At 55.8% G+C, this 24,764-nt stretch overlaps 1 protein-coding gene across 1 annotated transcript in view; it reads left to right on the plus strand.

Moving 5' to 3' along the window:
* Positions 1-24,455, plus strand: part of NTSR1 (neurotensin receptor 1) — a 54,522-nt gene extending 30,067 nt beyond the window's left edge. The window contains exons 2-4 of the mRNA XM_004062499.5: positions 15,463-15,664; positions 19,953-20,043; positions 21,706-24,455. Of these exons, the coding sequence (XP_004062547.1) occupies positions 15,463-15,664; positions 19,953-20,043; positions 21,706-21,955 (543 nt within the window). The 3' untranslated portion in view covers positions 21,956-24,455. The remainder of the gene's footprint in view (positions 1-15,462; positions 15,665-19,952; positions 20,044-21,705) is intronic.
* The last annotated feature ends 309 nt before the right edge of the window (positions 24,456-24,764 follow it).

The following is a 24,764-nucleotide window of genomic DNA, read 5'->3' on the forward strand; positions in this document are numbered from 1 at the left end:
CACGCATGTTTTCATGCACTGAGCCGTTCATAAAACAGAAAAGCCAAGCCTGCTCACTGTTGTAAAGGAAAGCCCTGCGTGGCTGTGAGGGAGACGCATGTGGAACCTCATGTCGTGTGGCGCCGTTGGGGACCCGTTGGGCTCTTGAGACTGAACCGGGACAGGCTGAGAGGCTCTCCAGGACACTTCTGGGCCGCAGGCCCCCTCTGGCTGTGCTTGACCCTGGCCCCTGGGCTCTCTTGGTTCACCAAGTCTCCCATGTCCCATGCTCTTGAGATCCCAGACTCGGCACTGGATGGGGTGGCCCTGGGTCCCACTGCTGTTCCAGAGCACTGGCCCTTCCTTTCGGCCACTCAGGGTAGAGGCTGGAGCCCCTGGAATCACACAGAAGGGGCCTGGCTGAAGCACAAAGGGTGGAGATCTGGGGTTAAGCCAGAGCCTGGGGCCCCCTGAGCCCAGGGGCTGGGCAGCTGGGGAAGCAAGGAGAGCCAGGTGTCACTGAGTCAGTCCCTCCCATGCAGGTACTTGGGGGTGTGAGGGGCAGCCCCCGGCCTTCCTCTCTCACCCCTGCAGCCTCTTCCGGTGGGTGAGGACACTTGGCTCTGTGTGTTCACCATAATCAGATTCACCACAACAGGGCAGAACACTAATTCCACTGACACCGCTGAGATGCTGTGTAGAGCCAGATGTCCGTGGGACACGGTGGCCAGCTTTGCCAGGGCGTGGCCACTAGGCGCTGGGAGGGGCAGGATGTGCCTGATGCCCATATGTCTGCATGGCAGAAAGGCACACAGAGAACCGTGGGGCTGGAGGTGCAGCGGCTGGCGACGGCCAGAACTGGAGAACAGGCCGGTGGGGTGCGGGATGCATATGCTGTCCTGCAGGCAGCTGGGAACACTTGCTCGTTCCCAAATCTGTGCTCTGACATGGAAAGTTAAGTCGTGCTGGGACTGCTGGCCCCCGGCCGCACCGCCTCGTCCCCAGCTGCAGGGCCTCCCCCTTGATCACAGCAGCTCCTCCTTGGTCACAGCTGGGGCTTTGCCCAAACTCCCCGGAAACCCAGGGCTTGCGTTTGCAGGTCTCTGGGCTTTTCCTGCATGGAGCAGAGAACTTTTCCGGATGGTGTGGCTTTTTTCAAGGGACCGGGCTCCAAAGCGCTCTGTGCTAAGTGTGTTAGCTCCACTTCTAATCTGTCAAGTTAGTGCCCTGCATTTTAGAAAAGTATGAACGAAAGCCTCAGCAAACCTGATCAAACGGGCTCATTCGCAGCCATAGGGTGAGCGGCAGGCAGATCTTACAAGCCGTGCAGGCCAGAGGGAAAAGGGTTGTGCGGCTCATTCTTAGTCATAGTGTGAGCGGCAGGCAGATCTTACAAGCCGTGCAGGCCGGAAGGAAAAGGGTTGTGGGGCTCATTCGTAGCCATAGGGTGAGCGGCAGGCAGATCTTACAAGCCGTGCAGGCCGGAGGGAAAAGGGTTGTGCCGACAGTCTGAGGGTGGAGACCAGAGCTGTGGACTCAAGCCCAGGGGAGCCCCCACCTGGCCACGGTTTCCTCATCTGAGAAACAGTAGTGCGAGGCCCTACCAGGGATCCTTCCTGCTCAGATCCCCAGAGAGGTGGGGGCCGTGACCGGGGCCAGAATTCCACCCCTCACTCACTGCTCTGTGCAGCCTCCTGGGCTTGTCAAGGGTTTTTAAAGCCCTGTCGTGCTTCTCAGCAGATGCCTTGTGGGTTTGAGCATTCTCATGGGCTTGAAGCTGGCAGATATTTGAAAACATGGCAGAGACCTGCAGCCCGCAGCCTCAGCCGCAGCCTCAGCCGCAGCCTCAACTGCTGGCTGTCACCTGCCGCTGCCTGTGATTTACTCTTGAGAAGTTCTGGAGCAGCTGAAAAGCAACTCGCCACCCCAGCACTGCCCTCAGAGTGACTAGTGGGGCACACCGGGGTTCTGGGCCCCAGCCAGGCTCAGCGAGGGGAGGGCCATTCCCGGGGCTGAGCGCCAGGGGCCTCCCCTCCTCCTGTCCTGGAGGGCACCTGCCCAGCACAGGTAGAGCAGGCAAGGGTGTCAGGAAGGCTCTTTCCCTAATCCGACTAAGGCCCTCTGGGCTAAGTCAGTGGTCTCTCGGCAGCCAGGCTGCTGCCAGTCCAGCAGCTCAGCCGGGCACAGACAGGATGTGGCTTCCAGGGGCTTCTGTTCTGCCAAGTCCCCACTCAGACAATGGCCTCTATAGCTCCAGCAATCAGGAGGGAAAAGATTCCAACTCCCACACTCAGGGCTCCCTGCTGCCTGGAAGAGGAGAGGAGGGCAAACCTCTTGCAGAGGTGATGGGTGACTCACCAGCCCCGCTCAGAGGAGGGGTCTGCAGGTGGCCAGAGTTCTCCTGATGGGGTCCTTGCCCCTAGCTGGCTTGGGGGTCCCTACACCGGCCCCCTGCCCCACACCATGTTCCTCCCGCCCCGTGTCTGTGCGCCCCTTCGAGCATGCCTGGGCACTGTCCATGGTACTGAACCCATGAGGCTCCCTGGGGCTCTGGCATTCTCTTGAGCCTCTCCCAGAAATTCCAAGCCAGAAGAAAAGTGCAGGGAGCAGAGTGGAGGAGCCATGGACAGAGGCTGTGGGGCAGGCTCAGTCCCTGAGAGGTCGCCAAGGAGCCACAGCCTTGGACTAGATGCTCTCAAAACCTGGCAATGGCCCACAGAAGGCATCTGCTCAGGTGAGGCACATGCCACAAAGCTTCACCAGTGGGGATGAGGATCTGCTTGTAGGATGGCCGCTGATGGAGGAAGTGAGAGCTCAGGCTGTGGGATCAGGCCCCTGGGTTCACAACTGTGCCTGGGTTTCTTTATCTACAGAAGGAGCCTGACAGGAGCCTCTGCCTCACAGATGAGACCTGTGTGCCTGAGGTGGTGCACACAGAGTATGTGTAGACCCCAGGACAGTCGATGTCAGCTAGAAAGTGAAGGTTAGAGGAATTCAAACTGTTATTTTTAATACTGAGCCAAAACCTGCACATCAGAGCTCTCTGATGGAGGCGTGGACGGGGTCGTGATGGGCCAAGTACTAGCCGGAAGCTGCGCCGTCCATTTCATCCCCTCCCCACAGTGGTCTCACAGACACCGAGGTGGCTCACACGGCCCCTCCAGGTCACACGCCTGTTCACTCTCCAGTCCTGCCCTCAGGGACTCAGAAATGCTGGCGTTCCAGGAGGTGGTGTGTGGGCTCCTCCTCAGGCCAGGTCTGTGGTCACTGCTGACCACACGGCAATGTACGGCTTTCCAGGCCCCCATCCACCATGAGTCAGGCGTGTCCCCACTGGGCAGCAAGTCCCACAGCTTTGCATTCCAGATCCCAGCAGCATCTCGAGCTGGGCCTGGTACTGCTTAGATGCCTGGGAGGGAGGACCGAGGAAAGAGACTGGGGACTGAGGGACAGCACAGTATCCCAAGCTGGCCACTACCAGAACCTTCTAGAACAAGGTCACACTGGCAGTTCTTTATGCCTTCCGTCCTCTGCTCCCCAGACACCTGTTTACACAGGGCTCTAGGTCTCAGGTGTCCTGTGGGTGGCCGCTGCTTTTCCCTGGGTCCCTCCATGGTGTCTCCTCTGAGGACAGCCACTGGTCAGAGCCTCCTGGATGACCTCACTCCTGGAAAGCGCTGGGCTGTGTCACCTTAAAGACCCCTTTGCTCTCTTGGCCCTGGCACCCCACCTCTGGCATGGGGAGCAGAGACCCACCAGGGTTCCCATCCCTCCCCCGCAGTGTTTCCCCAGTTCCAGGGCTGTGAGGTGGTCACAGTGGCTTTGGTGTGGCCGTGGGGTTCCTGTTCATCCCAGGGCACCTGTCACAGGACATACCCACAGCACAGGCAAGTGGAACATTCTCTGAGTTTAGCTTTGTTTGTGTAGGTAGTTCACTGTGGGAGTCTAGCTTTTGGGGGACACACCTGAGACCCTCCCAGCTACCCTGCCCTCTCCCCAAATCAGCTCGGTAGGCTCCAATCCAGAGAGTCGGCTGGGAGGGGAGCACGGAGCCGCCCCTGCTGGACACATATCCCGGCCATCTCAGGCCCACCCATTGCCTCATTGCTCCCCATTGCCACATTGCTCCCTGCCCCCGGTCCAGTCAGCTGAGTGCCCCGTGGTGTGGGTGCGTCGTGACATGGCGACCAGCCCCAAAGGGTAAGCCTTTGAGTTGTTCACCAATCATTGGTGTTTTGAACAAGCCTGTGCCGACGGCCCTGGCACACAGCGTTTCTGAATTAACTCTGCCGTCGTTCCTGGCCTCAGCTGTGGTGGGGAAGGCAGGTCGGGGTCATGAGAACCCTGAGGGTTGCTCCCAAGTCAGTGTCTGCTGGGTCTAGCGGGGGCCTCTCCACCTGGAGTCTGTCTGGGAGGTTAGAAGAGACCGTCCGTGAGCCTGGGCCCTGCTGGGGCTGGTCATCTGCTTAGGGAGGGGGCGATCCCCTGCCAGCCCAGCAAGGCCACCCCAGCGGTCACCCCCTTGGGAGGGTGTGGACAGGAGCCTCCCCTCCCACCCGCCCCGCAGCCTCTGCAGCCATCTTACAAAGCCTCTGGGTTCTGCAAAGCAAAAGGGTTTTGCACCTTCCCACTCAGCACAGGCTGGCTGCAGAGCCGGGAAGCAGTGTGCCAGTCTGGGGCTGTCTCTTGATCTAAACACAATGGGATGAATTAGAGAGAAAGGCAGAATACAAAACAAGCAATTGCTCTTGAAAAGCGAGGTGAGAACACCCTGCCTGAGGTCGAGGGGCTGAGGCCGGCTGTCTGGAGCCTGTGTCGGGGGCACCCTCCTGCTGTCTGGCTGTGCCCTCACCTGTGGGCAGGCATACCGTGTGCACCCCTCCCGCTCCCCACCTGGTCTCCACGGCCAAGCTCAGACCAACCACCCAGAGGCTGCGCCCCCATCCAGATCCCCCTAACACACCTGCTGTTTCATTATCTAACCTTTCACTCCACCTCCATCCTCCCCATCAAAATTACAAATGCAAGGGGGCAGAGGCCAGGCTGTCCCTCCCATAGGTCCAGCCCCACCAGCCATCGCCCCAACGTGTCCCATCCCAGCCTCCCAAGCCGCGGTCCTGTGCCCCCCAATTTGCTTCCTTTCCCACACCCAAGGGAGCACAGTCAGTGCTCCAGGAACTGAGGCAGCACCTCTAGGCTCGCTCTTTTAGAAATGAGGCTGAGGGGCTGGACGCAGTGGCTCATGTTTGTAATCCCAGCACTTTGGGAGGCCGAGGTGGGCGGGTCATGAGGTCAGGAGATCGAGACCATCCTGGCTAACATGGTGAAACCCTGTCTCTACTAAAAATACAAAAAAATTAGCCAGGCATGGCGGCGTGCACCTGTAGTCCCAGCTGCTGGGAAGACTGAGGCAGGAGAATGGCATGAACCCGGGAGGTGGAGCTTGCAATGAGCTGAGATCACACCACTGCACTCCAGCCTGGGTGACAGAACAAGACTCCGTCTCAAAAAAAAAAAAAAAAAAATACAAAATTAGCCAGGCATGGTGGCACATGCCTGTAATCCCAGCTACTCAGGAAGGCTGAGGCAGGAGAATCACTTGAACCTGGGAGACGGAGGTTGTGATAAGCAGAAATCACGCCACTGCACTCCAGCCTGGGCAACAAGAGCAAAGCTCAGTCTCACAAAAAAAAAAGAGAGAAATGAGGCTGAGGCCCAGGAGGACTGCCGAGCTCACAGCTGGCCAGGGAACAAGCCAGGCCCCCCCTTCTGGCACCAAACCCCAGGCACTCGGCTGCTTCCGAGAGGCTTGAGGCCCTACCAACAACTCAAACGCCATTCCCAGACCCAGACAGGGCTAGGAGGCAAGGGGTGGCAGCTGAGGGGTGCACACAGCAGAGGATACTGCCAGAAGCATGAATGAGATTCCCATGGAGGCAGCCCCACCTCCAGACCACCACAGCTGTCACAGCAGACACCCCTGTCTCCCACCATGACCTTCTGCTCTGGAACATCCACCCCTAAAACCTCAGACCCAGCCACTGAGGCCCATGGCCCAGAGCCCAGCTACCCAGCCAGCTCCAGGGAGGGTGGCCCAGCCAGTTCCTGCCACCTGAGGATGTTGGTACACACACCAGACTCAGAGGGAGACCCAGACAGACAGCGACACAAAGACAGAGAGAGAGACACAGAGAGGAAAGCAGAGACACAGAGAGACATGGAGAGAGACACAGAGACAGAGAAACAGACACATAGAGGAAAACAGACACAGGGAGACACAGAGACAGAGATACAGAGACACAGAGATACCGAGACACAAGAAAACAGAGACAGAGATAGAGACAGAGACACAGAGATATAGAGATAGAGACACAGACTCAGGAAAACAGACAGAGAGAGACACAGGAGAACAGAGACACAGAGATACAGAGATAGAGACACAGAAACAACAGAGACAGAGACAGACACAGGAAAACAGTGAAAGACAGAGAGACACAGAGGAAAACACACAGATATACAGAGAGACACAACAGAGACACAGAGACAGACACAGGAAGGAAAACATACAAGGAGACAGAGACACAGAAAAACACAGAGAAAAACACAGAGACATCACAGGAGAAAGATACAAAGACAGACAGAGACACATATTCTGTCTCACCTCCAAATCCAGCTTGGCGTGGACCTCGCTGGGACTGGATGGCCTTCTCTACAGCTGCTGAACAGCCTCGCCGTCCCCAGGGCTTCCCTGCTGTTGGCCATGACCCTCCCCTGCTGCTTGGAATTGCAAAGCCAGGCGGCCTGGGAGTCCCAGCCACCACGCGTCCCCCAGAATATTCATGGGGCTGGGCCAGGTGACTCCCTGCTCTCTTTAGAGACAAATCGAAAGGCGCCAGGGTGCTGTGGCATCAGTGGCGCTGAGGCATCCTCTGGCCGGCCCTGCATGGCTTTCAAGCTGCTTGAGTCCATTGGACAAAGTCCCTCAAGGCCACCCTATGTGGCCAGGGCTGAGACGCCTAGAGAGGTAGACGCTCAGCCTGGGCAGGGACAGGGGCCACACTAGCAGGGGTCAGAGAAGGGGTCAGCCAGGGGGAAGGTCAAGGCTGCCGCCCGGCGGGTCACCACCAAGCCCCCACACTACCCTAGCCTGGCTGTCTGCTTCCTGTTCAGTTCTCACCTGCTGAGTTCTCAGGTCCGTGAGTTTGCTGGACCGTCTGCCAGGATAGCTCAGGGTCCCTGCAGGCTTGTGGGTGCCATCAGGTCAGAGATGAGAAGTCACCTCCAAGCAGAGGCCTTCCCGGAACCCCGAGCACTACTGCAGCCAGGCTGCCACCAGCATCGCTGTGTCTGTAGCTCTTATTGGCCCTGAAGTCACTGCAGGTGGTTCTTTCAGTGGTCTCTCCTCCCCAGGATCCAAGACCTCTGACGGCAGGGGCTCCTATGCCTTCTCCAAGGCAGTGATGTTTGTGGGAGGGAGGAAGGGAGAAAGGTGGAGGGAAGCTAGACTAACCAAGAAAAAAGAGAGAAGACATAGCTAAAATCAGAAATGAAAGAGGAGACTTTACAAGATGCCACAGAAATCAAAAGGATCATAATAAACTGTGAACAATTTTATACAAACCAGCTGGACAGCCTGGAAAAAATGGATACATTCCTAGAAACTCACAAGCTTCCTAGAGTCAATCGTGAGAAATGGAAAATCTGAAAGGACCAATAACAAAGAAGGAGATGGAATCAGTTACCAAAAACCTCCCAAAAAAGAAAACCCCAGGGCAGGGCCAGGTTGCTTCGCCGATGGATGCTACAAACATTTAAAGAAGAATTAACACTAGTCCTTATACAATTCCGAAAATGTGAAGAGGAAGGAACACTTTCTAACTCATCTTACAAGGTCAGCATTACCCTGATACCAAAGCCAGAGAAGGACGCTATGAGAAAAGAACTAAGAGGCAAAAATCTTCCACAAAATACTGGCAAACTTCATTCAACAGCATGTTGAAAGGCTCATCCACCATGAGCAGGTGGGATTTATCCCTGGGATGCAAACACGGTTCAGCACACACGAATCAGTAAATGTGAATCACCATATGAACAGAAGGAAGGACAAGAGCCATTTGATCATCTCATTTGATACAGAAAAAGCATTTGACAAAACTCAGCATCCTTTCATGATAAAAACACTCAACAAACTGGGTGTTGAATGCATGCTACACAATAAAGGCCAAGTGTGACAGACCCACAGCTAACACCACACTCAGTGTAAAGGCCACGTATGACAGACCCACAGCTAACACCACACTCAGTGCAAAGGCCACGTATGACAGACCCACAGCTAACACCATGCTCAGTGGTAAGAAGTAGAAAGCTTTTTCTCTAAGGTCAGGCAAAGCAAGGATGCTCTACTCAACATGGTCCTGGAAGGCCTAGCCAGAGCCATTAAGCAAGATAAAGCAGTAAAAGGCATTCACATCAGAAAGGAAGAAGTAAAATTGTCTCTGCAGATGACATGAACTTATGTATAGAAAACCCTAAAGACTCCACAAAAACAAAAACAAAAACAAAAAAAAACTGTTAGCACTAATAAACACATTCAATAAAGTTGCAGGATACAAAATTGGCATAGGAAAATAAGTTGTGTTTCTATACACTAGCAATGAATTATCCCAAAAAGAAATCAAGAGGGCCAGGCGCAGTGGCTGACACCTGTAATCCCAGCAGTTTGGGAGCCCAAGGTGGGTGGATCACCTGAGGTCAGGGGTTTGAAACCAGCCTGGCCAACATGGCAAAACCCAGTATCTACTAAAAATACAAAATTAGCTGGGCGTGGTGGTGTGTGCCTATAATCCCAGCTACTTGGGAGGCTGAGGCAGGAGAATTGCTTAAACCTGAGAGGCGGAGGTTGCAGTGAGCCAAAATTGTGCCATTGCACTCCAGCCTGGGCAACAGGAATGAGAATCTGTCTCAAAAAAAAAAAAAAGAAAGAAAACAATCCCATCTACAATAGCATCAAAAAGAGTAAATTTAATCAAGGAAGTAAAAGACCTGTACACTGAATATAACATGATGAAAGAAATTGCACAAATAAATGGAAAGATACTTCATGGATTGCAAGAATTCATATTGTTAAAATTTTCATACTACCCAAAGTGATCTACAGATTCAGTGCAATCCCTATCAAAATTTCGATGACATTTTACACAGAAATAGAAAAAAAAATCCTAGGATTCATAGTGAACCACAACAGACCTCAAATAGTCAAAGCAACATTAAGAAAGAGGAACAAAACTGGAGGCATCACACTTCCTAATTTCCTTTTATATTACAAAGCTATAGTAATCAAAACAGCATGGTACTAGTACCACATAGACCCACGGAACAGAACAGAGAGCCCAGAAACAAACCCACTTTCGTACAGTCAAATCATCTTTGACAAGGTGCTATGGTTTGAATGTCTCCTCTAAATCTTATTAAAACTTCATCCCCAGTGTGGCAGGATTGAGAGGTAGAGCCTTTCAGAGGTGATGGGATCTGTGAGGACTGGACCCTCATGAATGGATTAATCCATTCATAAATAAATGAGTTAATGGATTAAGGGGCAATCACACAAGGGGAGCTGGTGGCTTTATAAGAAGAGAAAGAGAGACCTGAGCTAGCATGCTCTGCCCCCTCTGCACACGATGCCCCACGCCACGGCGGAACTTTTCTGAGAGTCCCCCCAGCAAGAAGGCTTTCACCAGTCGCATCCCCTGGGCCTTGGACTTCCCAGCCTCCATAACCATGATAAATACCTGACTTTTCTTTATAAATTACCCAGTTTCAGGTCTTCTGTCATAAGCAACATAAAATGGACTTAGACACAAGGGCACCAATACACAATGGGGAAAAAGCAGTCTCCTCAAACAGTGATGGGAAAACTGGATATCCCCATGCAAAAGGATGAAATTGTAGGCCAGGCGCAGTGGCTCACGCCTGTAATCCCAGCACTTTGGGAGGCCGAGGCGGGCGGATCACGAGGTCAGGAGATCAAGACCATCCTGGCTAACACGGTGAAACCCCGTCTCTACTAAAAATACAAAAAATTAGCCAGGTGTGGTGGCAGGTGCCTGTAGTCCCAGCTACTCGAGAGCCTGAAATTGTACCCTTATCTCACACCATGCAAAAAAAAAATCAGCTCAAAGTGGATTAAAGATCTAAACATAAAACCTGAAACTATAACACTGCTAGGAGAAAACATAGAAGAAAATCTTCTTGACATTGGTCTTGGCAGTGATTTTTTTCTGACAGCAAAAACACAGGCAACAAAAGCAACATAAATGAGACTACATTAAATTGAAAAGTCTCTGCACAGCAAAAGAAACAGCAAAATGAAAAGACAGTCTCTACAAAATGGGAGAAAAATAACCCATTTAAAAATGGAAAAGGGGCCTGAGTAGACATTTTTCCAAAGAAGAGCTACATATGGCCAATGGGTTTCTGAAAAGGTGCTCAACACCACTAGTCATCAGGAAACTGCAAATCAAAACCACAGTGAGCTATCACTGTACACCTGTTAGGATGGCGATCATCAAAAAGCCGGCAGATAACTCGTGGTGGGGACAATGTGACGAAAAGGGGACCCCGGTGCACTGTTCGTGGGAATGTATTAAATGGGTACAGCTGTTACGGAAAACAGGATGGGGGCTCCTCAAAAAAATTAAAGGTAGAACCACCGCAGGATCCAGCAATCCCACTTCTGGGTATTTATGCAAAGGAAGCGGAATCCGGATCTTGAAAAGATCCCTGCGAGCCCCTGTCCGCTGCGGCACTGTTCACAATCGCCAAGACACGGAATCAACCCAGGTGTCCCTCAGCAGACCCGCAGATCGACAGAGCGTGGTGCAGATACACAGCAGAGTGCTGCTCCGTCTTGAAAAATAAGCAGATCTGGTCATTTGCGGTAGCCGCAAAGAACCTGGGGGCATTATGCTAAGTGAAATAAGCCAAGCGCAGAAAGACAAATGCTGTGTGATCTCGCTTATGTGTGGAATCTGAAAAAGCCAAACTCGAGAAGACAGAGAGCAGAGCACTGAGTGCTGGGGGAGGGGAACGAGGAACGGGGAGAGGACGATCAAGGGCTGCAAAGTTTCAGTTATAAGGCGAGTACGTTCCGGTTCCGGAGCTTTGAGGTATGGTGTGAGGATCAGAGTTAACAATACTGCATTGCGGCCGGGTGCGGTGGCTCACGCCTGTAATCCCAGCACTTTGGGAGGCCGAGGCGGGCGGATCACGAGGTCAGGAGATCAAGATCATCCTGGCTAACATGGTGAAACCCCATCTCTACTAAAAATACAAAAAAATTAGCTGGGCATGGTGGCGGGCGCCTGTAGTCCCAGCTACTCAGGAGGCTGAGGCAGGAGAATGGCGTGAACCCCGGAGGCAGAGCTTGCAGTGAGCCAAGATCACGCCACTGCACTCCAGCCTGGGCAACAGAGCAAGACTCTGTCTCAAAAAAAAAAAAAAAAACAATACTGCATTGCACACTCAAAATGTCCTCAGAGAATAAATCTTGTGTTCCCACCATAATCAACGGGGGTAACTATGTGAGGTGACGGACGTTTCATTAGCTCGATGGCGGTGATCATTTCACAATGTATACATAGATGAAAACATCACATTGTACACAGTCAATAGATACAAATTTTTTGCCATGGGCGTCTCACTCTGTTGCCCAGGCTGGAGTGCAGTGGCGAAGTCATAGCTCACTGTAGCCTCAAACTCCTGGGCTCAAACAATCCTCCCATCTCAGCCTCCCAAGTAGCTGGCACTATAGGCGTATGCCACCATGCCTGGATGATTTTTTTTAGTTTTTGTAGAGATGGGGTCTCACTGTGTTGCCCAGACTGGTCTCAAACTCCTGGCCTCAAGGGATCTTCCTGCCTCAGTCTCCCAAAATACTGTGATTACAGGAATGAGCCACGGTACCTGGCCAATAGATACAATTTTTATTTGTCAATTATCCCTCAAAAAAGCTGGGGGAAAAGGTTAAAAATATATACATTTAAATTTAAAACTTCCATGATTTCTTATAGTAATGTTACGGTTTTTGGTTTTAGGTTTTAATCTTCTCACCATGTGGAATTTTTTTGGTGTAAGATCTCTATGAGTTAGGGTACGAACTCCAGGAACTAAGTCAAATTGTCTTATCCCTTAAGAAAAGGAATATTTATTTCACTCAAGACACACTGAACGTCCAAGAATAATAGCTGCAGGCACAGCTTGACCCAGGAGCACAAACAATGTCATGGGGTGCCCCGCTTCACCAGTGCTGGCTTCATTCTTAGGCAGGTCTTCTCTAAAAGGTAGGAAAACGGCACTGATGGCCACGGATGCATTTCCTGCTCAGTGAGCCCAGGCAAAGTTGGTGTCTAGCAAAGGTTTGGGGCTGGCCCTCATCAGACAAATGTGATTGATGCAAATGTTTGGCTGACCTGTCCAATGAGGGCCTACCCAGGCCTTTTGGGATGTGTTGATTGGCCAGGTCTGGGCCACATGCCAGCGGGATGGAGGGTGCACGGCTCCCCAGGGGAAGGAGGCGGGTGGGACAGGGGCCCTGAGGACCCAGCTTCCTGTGGTCCAGGCCGTCAGCCGTCCAGCGCCATGCCTGGGTGGCCAGTCTTCTCCCCGATGATCTGGATGCTGTCTCCATCACAGATGGAGCTTCTGTCTGATCGGCACTGTCGGTGCCAAATTCTCCTCATTAAGGTCACTCTCAGTGACACTCAGGTACATCCCAGTGGCTGGCAAGGCTGACGCTCCCTTGTCCTAGCGACCTGCCACGCTGCCTTTCAAGAGCCTTTCTGGCCATTCTGAGACTATTTCCCACTTGAACTGTAGAGTCCGTGTGTCTATGCGCAACAGCTCCCGCGTTTTATAGGGACTGGATGTACAGACGTGATCTCAACGGGTCCTTCTGTCCAGGAAGGGGCCTATCCTTCCCCTCGCTCAGTCCTCCCCTCACCTCCCCTCACCCCCAGCAGCATCGCGGGCTTTCCTCCGAGTCCCCGCGCTGCCGATGGACGTGCTCCCTTTGCTTGTTGTGGAGGTCGGGGGCAGCTCCTTACCCAGAGCGGGAGAGATTACAGGAAAGGACGGCGCAAGCCAAAGCCCCTGCTTCCAGCTGTGTGTCTGGGAAGAGAAGGCCGGCCCCAGGAGTCGGGGTGCATTCCCCTCACCCCCCAATCCTACTCGGCTTCAGTCTCCAGGGTGGGCAGGTGGGGGAGGCGGGGGAGGGCCAGACTTCCTCTGCAAGGCCCTGCCTCTGTCCCCACATGTGGCCCTGCGGCAGACTCTGCTCCCTCCCTCTGGAAACGGCAGGATCCTCCAACGGGGGCAGCCAGGGGGCCGGGGCCAGACCCTACAACCCACCAGCCCCCAGAGGTAGCTATTTTTGCAGCCAGCCCGTGTCGGTGAGGTTGGTATTTTAAATGTTTTGACATTTAAAATCTGTGTTGGATACATTGGTGCTGTTTAAACTATCCCCGGGCTGCGGTGACTCACAGGGAATGGGTTTGTCTCCTGAGGCTGGGCCTGGCCTCCCCTGTCCCCGCTCCCAGCAGCCGGAGTGGGAAGAGGGAGTTTTTACCTGCCACCAGTCTCACCAGCACCTTGTTGTCCTGCAGAAGGTGGACTTCGGCCAGAGCAGGAGAACAGGAGGGACGCGGGACGGCCTCAGATCCGGACGCCCAAGCAGGGGAGGGCAGAACAGACCCGCCACCCAGCCAGGGTCAGCAGCGGTGGTGGTGGCTCTCAGGAGCCCACACAGGTGGCACGAGCAAGGGGCGCTGGGTTGGCAGGTGCAGGATGCTGCCTCCCGGGGGTTTGAGTGCCCCCTCTCCATGCATGTCCTCTGATCTGTTAGCAGAACTCTGCTCAAATGGAATGTGAGGGTAAACTCAGGCCGCCTCCTTCCTGAAGGCCTCTGAGTGCTTCTGAGTGAAGCCGGGAGCTTCAATGGGAGCAGGAAGGACCTCCAGAGGTGCCTCAGCCGGTGCCCAGAGAGGGCCAGGGAGAAAACCTGCCGACATTCCCACGACCCCAGCACGTCTCAGTGGCTGCCCTGTCCCATGGCCACCGCCGCCTTCATTAGCGAGACACGGCGAGGATTGTCCTCACCGGGACCATCCTGACTTGGACTGTTGAGGCCACGTGGCTCTGCCCTCCCTTGTGGCAGGAGGTTGGGAGGGAGGTGGCCCCTGCAGCCCAGCCCAGGGAATCCCACGGCAGATACCCCTGGACTTTCTACCGCAATCACAGCCACCAGCCACAGAGCTAGTACAGGCCGCTTCTCCAAGACACCCAAAAGCTTCTTGGAATCAGAAATTCAGCATGAGGATCCCAGGCAGCTTGGCAGAGAGGGGGCAGCCTCCCTCCCCGGCACAGGATCGAACCCGCAAGTGTGGGAGCCAAAGACGCCAAGATCTGGCTTGCAGAGAAGAGCATCTTACAAAGAACCGAAGGCCAAGGAAGATTTTAAAGCCATTGATGGCTGTTATTCCACTGCCCCAGGGAGGGGTGCCGGTTTCTCCAATGGAAGCCGGGCCATGGCCGTCCTGGCTGGTTCTGCTGTTGCCAGTCTGCAGACATGTCCCCTTCCTGTTCTGAGCAGCAGCTCTGGTTGAGGAGGAGGCTAGGCCACTGCCCATCTGGGGAAGTCACAGCCACCCTGCCAGTGCCTACAGAGTCACGTCTCAGCCAGGAGTCGCAGAAGGAGCGGGACTCAGCTCAGGCCAGGCTCAAATCCAGGCACAGCCTCCCTTGCGCCGGAGTCTTTGGGCAGGACCTCTACCCTGTCCAGGACTCGGATCAGGTGCAGGGTAGCTATGATGATCCAGCCTTGCGGGTTGATGTGGAAGCTAGAGGTGGGGAGTGGGGGCTCCAGGTCCTGATAACAGGGGCCCTATACCTTTCAATGCCCTGAGAGGTAGCTGGGGTGGGAGGGAGGAAGGGGCCTCTATTAGTGTGAGCTGTCAGGACCTAGGAGAACTGTCTGCACACAGCTACAAGGCCAGGGCTTGGCTCTCCCACAAGACGGGCCTTGGGGTGGGGCAGCCACGTGCTTGTGGGCCTCAGCCATGGACGCAACATGTCCAGACCTGGGAACCTAGAGCCTAGGGCCTTTGCCACAGCTGGGACACCCCAGTGGTTGTGTTCCTTGCTGTGTACAGGCGGGACCCTCGGGAGGGGCTCATGAAAGTGGGGGAGTCTGCAAACTTCTTCCCAGTCAGAGGCAGGGTCGGGGGCAGGCTGAGGGCCAGCTTACAACAGCAGCCAGGGGTGGCCATGTCTTCCGGGCAGCTGGGATAGGGCCGGACCTCCTGAACTTGTGTTGACTGAGCACCCCACACGGAGCAGGCCTGACACCCCAATCAGCACGGCAGGCATCCCAGCTGAGGGTGCATGAGTCCCGCTGCTGGCTCTGACAGCCTCCCCCTTCCTCTCCTGCAGGTCAACACCTTCATGTCCTTCATATTCCCCATGGTAGTCATCTCGGTCCTGAACACCATCATCGCCAACAAGCTGACCGTCATGGTACGCCAGGCGGCCGAGCAGGGCCAGGTGTGCACGGTCGGGGGCGAGCACAGCACATTCAGCATGGCCATCGAGCCTGGCAGGGTCCAGGCCCTGCGGCACGGCGTGCGCGTCCTACGTACGTAACCTCTGGGCCCTCCAGGGGCGGGAGGCAGGCCAGGGCTAGCAAAGGCAGCGAGCGCTGAACCACCCCAAGCCTGGGCAAGGTTTAAAGACATAGGGATGGATCTGTCAGGCCAAGACCCAAGGGGGCCAGCTCCCCCGAGGGGTGAGTGCCATTCTGCACTCCATCCCTCCATCCATCCATCCATCTATCCTTCCCTCCCTCCATCCATCCATCCTTCCTTCCCTCCATCCATCCATCCCTTCCTCCTTCTATCCCTCCACCCCTCCCTCCTCCCTTCATCCCTCCCTCCATCCATCAATCCCTCTCTCCCTCCTTCCCTCCATTCCCTCCTCTACCTCTCCCTCCCTCCATCCCTCCCTCCATCCATCTCTCCCTCCCTTCATCCATCCTCCCTCCCTCCATCCATCCTCTCTCCCTCCTTCCCTCCATTCATTCCTCTACCTCTCCCTCCCTTCCTTCCTCCCTCCCTCCATCCCTCCCTCCCTCCATCCCTCCCTCCCTCCCTCCATCCCTCCCTTCATCCATCCTCCCTCCCTCCATCCATCTCTCCCTCCCTCCATCCATCCCTCCCTCCATCATCCCTCCCTCCCTCCATCCCTCATTCCATCCCTCCCTCCCTCCATCCCTCCCTCCCTCCCTCCATCCCTCCCTTCATCCATCCTCCCTCCCTCCATCCATCCTCCCTCCCTCCATCCATCATCCCTCCCTCCCTCCATCCCTCATTCCATCCCTCCCTCTCTCCCTCCCTCCATCCATCCTCCCTCCCTCCATCCATCCTCCCTCCCTCCCTCCCTCCATCCATCCTCCCTCCCTCCATCCCTCCCTCCATCATCCCTCCCTCCCTCCATCCCTCATTCCATCCCTCCCTCCATCCCTCCCTCCCTCCCTCCATCCCTCCATCCCTCCCTTCATCCATCCTCCCTCCCTCCATCCATCTCTCCCTCCATCCATCCTCCCTCCCTCCATCCATCCTCCCTCCCTCCATCCATCTCTCCCTCCCTCCCTCCATCCCTCCCTCCATCCATCCTCCCTCCCTCCCTCCATCCCTCCCTCCCTGCCTCCATCCTCCCTCCCTCCATCCATCATCCCTCCATCCCTCATTCCATCCCTCCCTCCATCCCTCCCTCCCTCCCTCCATCCCTCCCTTCATCCATCCTCCCTCCCTCCATCCATCTCTCCCTCCCTCCATCCATCATCCCTCCCTCCCTCCATCCCTAATTCCATCCCTCCCTCCATCCCTCCCTCCCTCCCTCCCTCCATCCCTCCCTTCATCCATCCTCCCTCCCTCCATCCATCTCTCCCTCCCTCCATCCATCCTCCCTCCCTCCATCCATCATCCCTCCCTCCCTCCCTCCATCCCTCCCTTCAGCCATCCTCCCTCCCTCCATCCATCTCTCCCTCCCTCCATCCATCTCTCCCTCCCTCCATCCATCTCTCCCTCCCTCCATCCATCCTCCCTCCCTCCATCCATCCTCCCTCCCTCCATCCATCCTCCCTCCCTCCATCCATCCTCCCTCCCTCCATCCATCCTCCCTCCCTCCATCCATCATCCCTCCCTCCCTCCCTCCATCCCTCCCTCCATCCATCCTCCCTCCCTCCCTCCATCCCTCCCTTCATCCATCCTCCCTCCCTCCATCCATCTCTCCCTCCCTCCCTCCATCACTCCCTCCCTCCATCCATCATCCCTCCCTCCCTCCCTCCCTCCATCCCTCCCTTCATCCATCCTCCCTCCCTCCATCCCTCCCTCCATCCATCCCTCCCTCCGTCTATCGATCCTCCCTCCCTCCATCATCCCTCCCTCCCTCCGTCCCTCATTCCATCCCTCCCTCCCTCCATCCCTCCCTCCATCCATCCTCCCTCCCTCCAGCCATCATCTCTCCCTCCCTCCCTCCATCCCTCCCTTCATCCATCCTCCCTCCATCCATCCCTCTCTCCCTCCCTCCATCCATCCTCCCTCCATCCATCCCTCTCTCCCTCCCTCCATCCATCCTCCCTCCCTCCATCCATCCATCATCCCTCCCTCCATTCATTCCTCATTCCATCCATCCATCACTCCTTCCATCCCTCCTTCCTTCCCTTGTTCCATTCCTCCCTCCCTCCATCTATCCATCTCTCTGTCCATTTGTCCACTTGCTCACGTGCTCACTTATTCATTTGCTCAGCAGTTGGCTGAGTGCCCACCCTGGGTCTCGCCTATTCTTGCTCACAGGCATGGAGGCAGCAGAGGCAGGGGCATCCCTGCACTCTGGGGGAACAGGAGCTCCACCAAGGACACAAACACCGGCACCAGGCACCTTCAGCCAGTGATGAGCATGAAGAAAAAAATACCACCACCACCACCCCTGACTACATCTGGCAGCTGGGAGGGGCTCTCAGAGCAGGTGGCATCCTGCAAGTCCCAAGGACCAGGAGCCCATCTGGGCAAAAGAGCTGCAGGCGAGGGGATGGCTGGAGCAAAGGCCCTGTGGTGGGAGGTGCTTGGCAAGAAGGTGGGGCAGGGGCAGGGCAGACGCTGCCAACCACACAGGGCTTGGAGAGTGTGATGGGAACTGGAGAGAATTAAGCCCTTTCATGCCTGAGACCCAGGTCTTCAGTTTGGTTTGCCTGAAGCATTTGGCTTGAGCTCCTCCCTGGTGCTGGCCCATTTTCAGGGCTTGTTTGAGGGTGTGGCCAGTCACAGGAGAGGCCCATAGCCAAGCACATTACCCTAAGAGAGCCTGGCTCTGGGCTTGGCCTTCCCTGCTCATGGGAACCAGCCAGGGCTTTGGACACGGAGCTCTCAGGGCTGGTAAAGCCCACAGCAGGGCAACGCCCATCCTATCGGAACCCTAAGGACCAGCCCCAGCTCAGGACGGCTGGCTTGCCAACATCCAAGGTGTGTCCTGGGCCCAGTGTGTGCCTGTTGTTTTAATAGTAGCCATCCTAATAGATTTGAGGTGGCATCTCGTTGTGGTTTTGATTCGCATTTCTCCAGTGATTTAAGATTAATGATTAATAACATCTTTCATGTGCTTGTTGACCATTTGTATCTTCTTTGGAGAAATGTCTGAGTCCTTTGCCCATTTGTGAACTGGATTGTTTGTTTTCATGTTGAGTTTTAGGAGTTATACTCTCAAGGTTAACTTATTATCAGATGTGATTTGCAAACATTTTCTCCCTTTCTGTGAGCTGACTTCCACTCTCCTGATGGCATCCTTTGATACACAGAAATTCAGTGTTTATGTTGTTCAATTTATCTACTTTTTTCTTTTGTGGCCTGTGCTTTTGGTGTCATACCCAAGAAATCATTGCCAAAATCAATGTTGTAAAGTAATTATGTTTTCTCCTAGGAGTTTTATGGTTTTAGTTCTTATGTTCAGGTCTTTAATCCACTTCAAGTCCATTTTTGTATATGGTGTGCGGGGAGGATCCACCTTCATACAAGTGGATGTCCCGTTTTCCTAACACCCTTTGTTGAATAGACTGGCCTTTCCCCACTGAATGGTCTTGGTGAAGATCACTTGACCATAAAGGTAAGGGTTCGTTTCTGAGATTTCTAGTTGATTCCCTTGGTCTACGTGTCTATCTTTATGCCAGCACCACACTGTAACTTTGTAGTAAGTTTTGAAATCAAGAAGTGTAAGACCTCCAACTTTATTTTCTTACAAGATTGTTTTGGCTGTCCAGGATCCTTTGAGATTTCATATGAATTTTAGCATAGATTTTTCTATTTCTGCCAAAAGCATTCTTGAAATTTGATATGGATTGTGTTGGATCAGTAGAGTGCTTTGGGTAGTACTGACACCTTAACGATATTAAGTCTTCCAATCCATGAACATGGGATGTCTCCCTGCATCTCCCTCAGACCACGTGTCTCATTCTCTGAGGCCACATCTGTCTGTCTCTGAGGCCATATCTCTGTGTCTCTAAGCCCATGTCTCTGAGCCAGTGTCTACCTCCCTCAGCCCATGTCTCTCCCTCTCTGAGCCTGTGTCCTGTCTCTGAGCCTGTGTCCTGTCTCTGAGCTTATACTCCCTCCCCAAGCCCACGTCTCTCCCTCTCTGAGCCTGTGTCTGGTCTCTGAGCCCATGTCTCCCCCACTGAGCCCACGCCTCTGTGCCTCAGGTGCAGTGGGTCTCTGAGCCCATGTCCTGTCTCTGAGCCCACGCCTCTGTGCCTCAGGTGCAGTGGGTCTCTAAGCCCACGCCTCTGTGCCTCAGGTGCAGTGGGTCTCTGAGCCCACGTCTCTGTGCCTCAGGTGCAGTGGGTCTCTCTCTGAGCCCACGTCTCTGTGCCTCAGGTGCAGTGGTCATCGCCTTTGTGGTCTGCTGGCTGCCCTACCACGTGCGGCGCCTCATGTTCTGCTACATCTCGGATGAGCAGTGGACTCCGTGAGTACTGGGAACTGGGAACTGGGAAGTTGGGTGCTGGACAAGTAAGTGCTCCCAAAACAGATGGTGGGTGTGGCAGGCACTGCTGAGGGGATCCACTCAGGGCAGGGGTGTGGTGAGTCCCCCGGCGACCCCCTGGGCAGGGTTGTGCTGTGACTGGGGCCGGGAGAAGGCCATGGAGGGACAGGTTCAAGGCAGGGGCTATTCAGGCCAGACTGGTGCAGAGAAAGAAAGTTGGTCCTAAGAGAGATGGCCCAGGCAGTTTCCCGAAGGTGAAAGAGAGATATCCCTGGCTCTGCTGGGGACGTGGTGGGGGTGTCACCTCCTCATATGGCAGCTGTCAGAGCCCCAAGGCCACCCAGGTTGGACCCACAGGGCTCAGCCTGGAGTTATACTCAGGGCTGTGACTTACCGCAGCAAGAGCGCCAATTCTGACAAAGCTTTGCTTATACAGCAAAGTCAGCAAAGGGAAAAGACACATGGAGTGGGGTCAGCGGGAGACCAGATGCAGCTTCCAGGGCACCCTCCCAGAGGAGCCTCACAGGACGATATGGGGGCCGATCACAGGGGCACCCACTGCCTGGCAAAACCCCTACTGTTTGCACCAACAGTTCAGGGGCAGGGAGCCCTTCTCACCCAAAAATGGCAGAGCCTTCCCAAAATCCAAGGCCCCAGGCACCAGCCAGAGGCCAGCCTTGCCAGCTGGCCATCCTGAGATGGCAGCTCGGGGCCTACTTGTGAGCCCTTTTCTGTGCAGTGGGGCTGCCAGATCCCAGAATAAAAGGTTCCTTCCAGTGACAACCACTGGGGAGGGCGCACCTAGGACCAATGAGGAGGAGAAGGCACGGGGAAGAGAGTGTGGCCCCCTCAAAAGCTTCTGAAACTCAGGGCTGCCTGGTAGTAATTGAGCTGCCTGGTGAGGGCGTGAGATCACTGTGGGGGGAGGCAACAAGCTGAGGGCAAGGTGTGTGGCTGCTGGGGAGGTGTGGAGGGGGTTCCTGCCCTGGCTGTTTGGTTAGGCTGGGACCAGCCAAGCCCTGGACCCTTGGATGCACAGAGCTGCGAAGGGCAATGCAGGCAGCTGCAAGGAGAGGCAGGGACGGACAAGCAGAGCCCACACTCCACCTAAAGAAGCCCAGGCTGGGTGGGACACGGTGGCTCACGCCTGTAATCCCAGCACTTCGGGAGGCTGAGGCGGGTGGATCACGAGGTCAGGAGATCGAGACCATCCTGGCTAACATGGTGAAACCCTGTCTCTACCAAAAATACAAAAAATTAGCCAGGCGTGGTGGGGGGTGCCTATAGTCCCAGCTACTCGGGAGGCTGAGGCAGGAGAATGGTGTGAACCCGGGAGGTGGAGCTTGCAGTGAGCCGAGATCGCGCCACTGCACTCCAGCCTGGGAGACAGTGAGACTCCGTCTCAAAAAAAAAAAAAATGAAGCAGCCCAGGCTGGGCGGGAGCACGACCAGAACTTGCAGCTGCTCAGGAGAAGCCAGACCCTGGAGCTTGTTATGAAATGTCCCCAAACAACCATTCTCAAGGGGTGTTTTAATTAGCATCTGAACCACCACGTCCCTCAGCCGCTGTGGCCCCGGCTGTCACCCTGCCTTGGGGCCCTCAAGAGTTCTCTCTGGGATCTGAGCGCCTCTCTCTCCCCGCAGGTTCCTCTATGACTTCTACCACTACTTCTACATGGTGACCAATGCACTCTTCTACGTCAGCTCCACCATCAACCCCATCCTGTACAACCTCGTCTCTGCCAACTTCCGCCACATCTTCCTGGCCACACTGGCCTGCCTCTGCCCTGTGTGGCGGCGCAGAAGGAAGAGGCCAGCCTTCTCGAGGAAGGCCAACAGCGTGTCCAGCAACCACACCCTCTCCAGCAATGCCACCCGCGAGACGCTGTACTAGGCTGTGCGCCCCGGAACGTGTCCAGGAGGAGCCCGGCCATGGGTCCTTGCCCCCGACAGACAGAGCAGCCCCCACCCGGGAGCCTTGATGGGGGTCAGGCAGAGGCCAGCCTGCACTGGAGTCTGAGGCCTGGGACCCCCTCCCACCCCCCAACCCGTGTTTCTCATTAGTGTCTCCCGGGCCTGTCCCCAGCTCCTCCCCATCCCTCCCCCATCTCCTCTTTGAAAGCCAGAACAAGAGAGCGCTCCTCTCCCAGATAGGAAAAGGGCCTCTAACAAGGAGAAATTAGTGTGCGGCAAAAGGCAGTTTTCTTTGTTCTCAGACTAATGGATGGTTCCAGAGAAGGAAATGAAAGGTGCTGGGTGGGGCCGGGCCTCCGGTGGCCCGGCTGCTGTTCCCATGTCCACATCTCTGAGGCCTGCACCCCCTCTGTCTAGCTCGGGGAGTCCAGCCCCAGTCCCGCAGGCTCCGTGGCTTTGGGCCTCACGTGCAGACCCTGCCATGCAGACCCATGCCCCCCTCCCTCAGGCAGTTCCAAGAAAGCTCCCTGACTCGCCCCTTCAGGCCTGGCAAGCTGGGAGCCCATCGCCGTGGGGAGTCCCTCCCACCACCCTCGCCGCAGGCAGCTGCAGCCCCCAGAGGGGACCACAAGCCCAAAAAGGACAAAAATGGGCTGGCCTGGAATGGCCCAGAGCCCAGCCTCCCCTCCTCCCTCCCATCCTCACCCAGGCCAAGGCCCAGGGGCTCTGCCAGGACACCACATGGGAGGGGGCTCAGGCCTCAGCCTCAAGATCTTCAGCTGTGGCCTCTCGGGCTCGGCAGAAGGGATGCCGGATCAGGGGCCTGGTCTCCAGCACCTGCCCAAGTGGCCGTGGCCAGGATGGGGTGCGCCTTCCGTGTGCTTTGCTTGTGGCTGTGCAGGCTGAGGTCTGGAGCCAGGCCCAGAGCTGGCTTCAGGGTGGGGCCTTGAGAAGGGGAGTGTGGGACAGGGGCGATGGTGCCTGGTCTCTGAGTAAGATGCCAGATCCCAGGAACTCAGGCTTCAGGTGAGAAGGAGCGGTGTGTCCAGGCACCGCTGGCCGGCAGCCCTGGGCTGAGGCACAGACTCATTTGTCACCTTCTGGCGGCGGCAGCCCTGGCCCCAGCCTCCAAGCAGTTGAAAAAGCTGGCGCCTCCTTGGTCTCTAGGATCCAGGCTCCACAGAGCAATGACTAGCCAGGCCCCTGGCTTAAGAAGGTCGCCTAAGCCTAAGAGAAGACAGTCCCAGGAGAAGCTGGCCGGGACCAGCCAGGAGCTGGGAGCCACAGGAAGCAAAAGTCAGCCTTTTCTTCAAGGGATTTCCCTGTCTCAGAGCAGCCTTTGCCTCAGGGAAATGGGCTCTGGGCTGCCTGCCTGCACCGGCCATGTCGACCCGGGACCCGGACACCTGGTCTTGGGCTGTGTTCAGCCACTTTGCCTTCTCTGGACTCAGTTTCCCCATCTGAGAAATGAGAGTCGAATGCTACAGTATCTGCAGTCGCTTGGATCTGGCTGTTGAGTTGACGGGTTCCTTGAACCCCACAAAATCCCTCTCCAATCACAGGACCCTTCGGCTCACCAAGAACGGGGCCCAGGGGAGTCAGGCCCATTTGCTGCACTTCCTGCCAAACTTTGCCCCCGCAAGCCTGGTCATCAGCCGGGCAGCCCTCCCAGTGCCCAAGGGCCACCAACCCCAGGGAAACAGGGCCAGCACAGAGGGGCCTTCCTCCCCCACAGAGCTCCCATGACATGGTCTGCTCTGGGCAGAGGAGCTTTGCTGCCAGCCAGGGATGTCCAGAGGTCAGCGCAGCCCCTACCCCTGCTCAGGAGTGGGCTCGGAGTTTAGCAAATGCTAAGGCCCCTCAGGCTGGGCTCTGAACGGGGACCTGGACTCAGAGCCAGACAGGGCAGCCTCAGACCCTTCTCTGGGGCTCCTGGACCTTGGGCCATAATTTCTGAGCCTCGGTTTCCCCATCTAAGAAACAGATGTGGTCGTTCCACCCTCTCAGCTGGATGAGACTGTCCTGGAGGACCCACCCTGGAACAGACAGAATGGTGTCTCTCAGGATGGTGCTCTGAGAGAGGGCAGAGTGGATGCCCCACTGCCCTAGACCCTCGGTAGACGTGGGGTCTCTGGGGCGGGGTCTGTGGCTGTGACTGAAGTCGGCTTTTCCCGTTGATGTCTTGATGCTCCTATCTGTGCACTTACCGTAGGTAGGGACACGTGTCCACGCACCACAGACACACCCACGACACCTGATCTCGTATCACTAGCTCGCGGCCAGGTCATGATGTGGCCCCGGAAGCTGGCCCTGCGTGCCATGAGTGCGTCGGTCATGGAGTCCGGAGCCCCTGAGCCGGCCCCCGGTGACGGCGCAGCCCTCACAGCTCAAACGCCCACCCCCACTCCCGCCATCTGCAGGTGGTGAAAACAAACCCCGTGTATCTCTCAATAAAGGTGGCCGAAGGGCCTCGACGTGGACTTGAGTGTTGAGGGCCTGCCTGTGCCCACCCACCCACTCATTCACTCACTCATTCATTCAGACACGCACCGACGCAGCAGCCAGCCTGCACTGGGCCTCTTACCAAAGTCTACAGGGCTCTGGTCCCAGAAGCTGGCGGGTGGGGGGCACCGGGATCCCTCTGCTCACAGCCCACCCGCCCTCCCTAGTGCTTCGAGGAGCAGTGGGCCCCCTGCAGGGCCTAGTGACCACCGAGGGGCCTGTGTGGGCAAAAGTCCTTGCCGTCTCCTGAGCTGCTATCTCCTGAGCTTCAGTCTCCTGATCTGTGA

This window comes from Gorilla gorilla, chromosome 21, assembly GCF_029281585.2.
Source record: "Gorilla gorilla gorilla isolate KB3781 chromosome 21, NHGRI_mGorGor1-v2.1_pri, whole genome shotgun sequence".
Taxonomy (NCBI): Eukaryota; Metazoa; Chordata; class Mammalia; order Primates; family Hominidae; genus Gorilla; species Gorilla gorilla.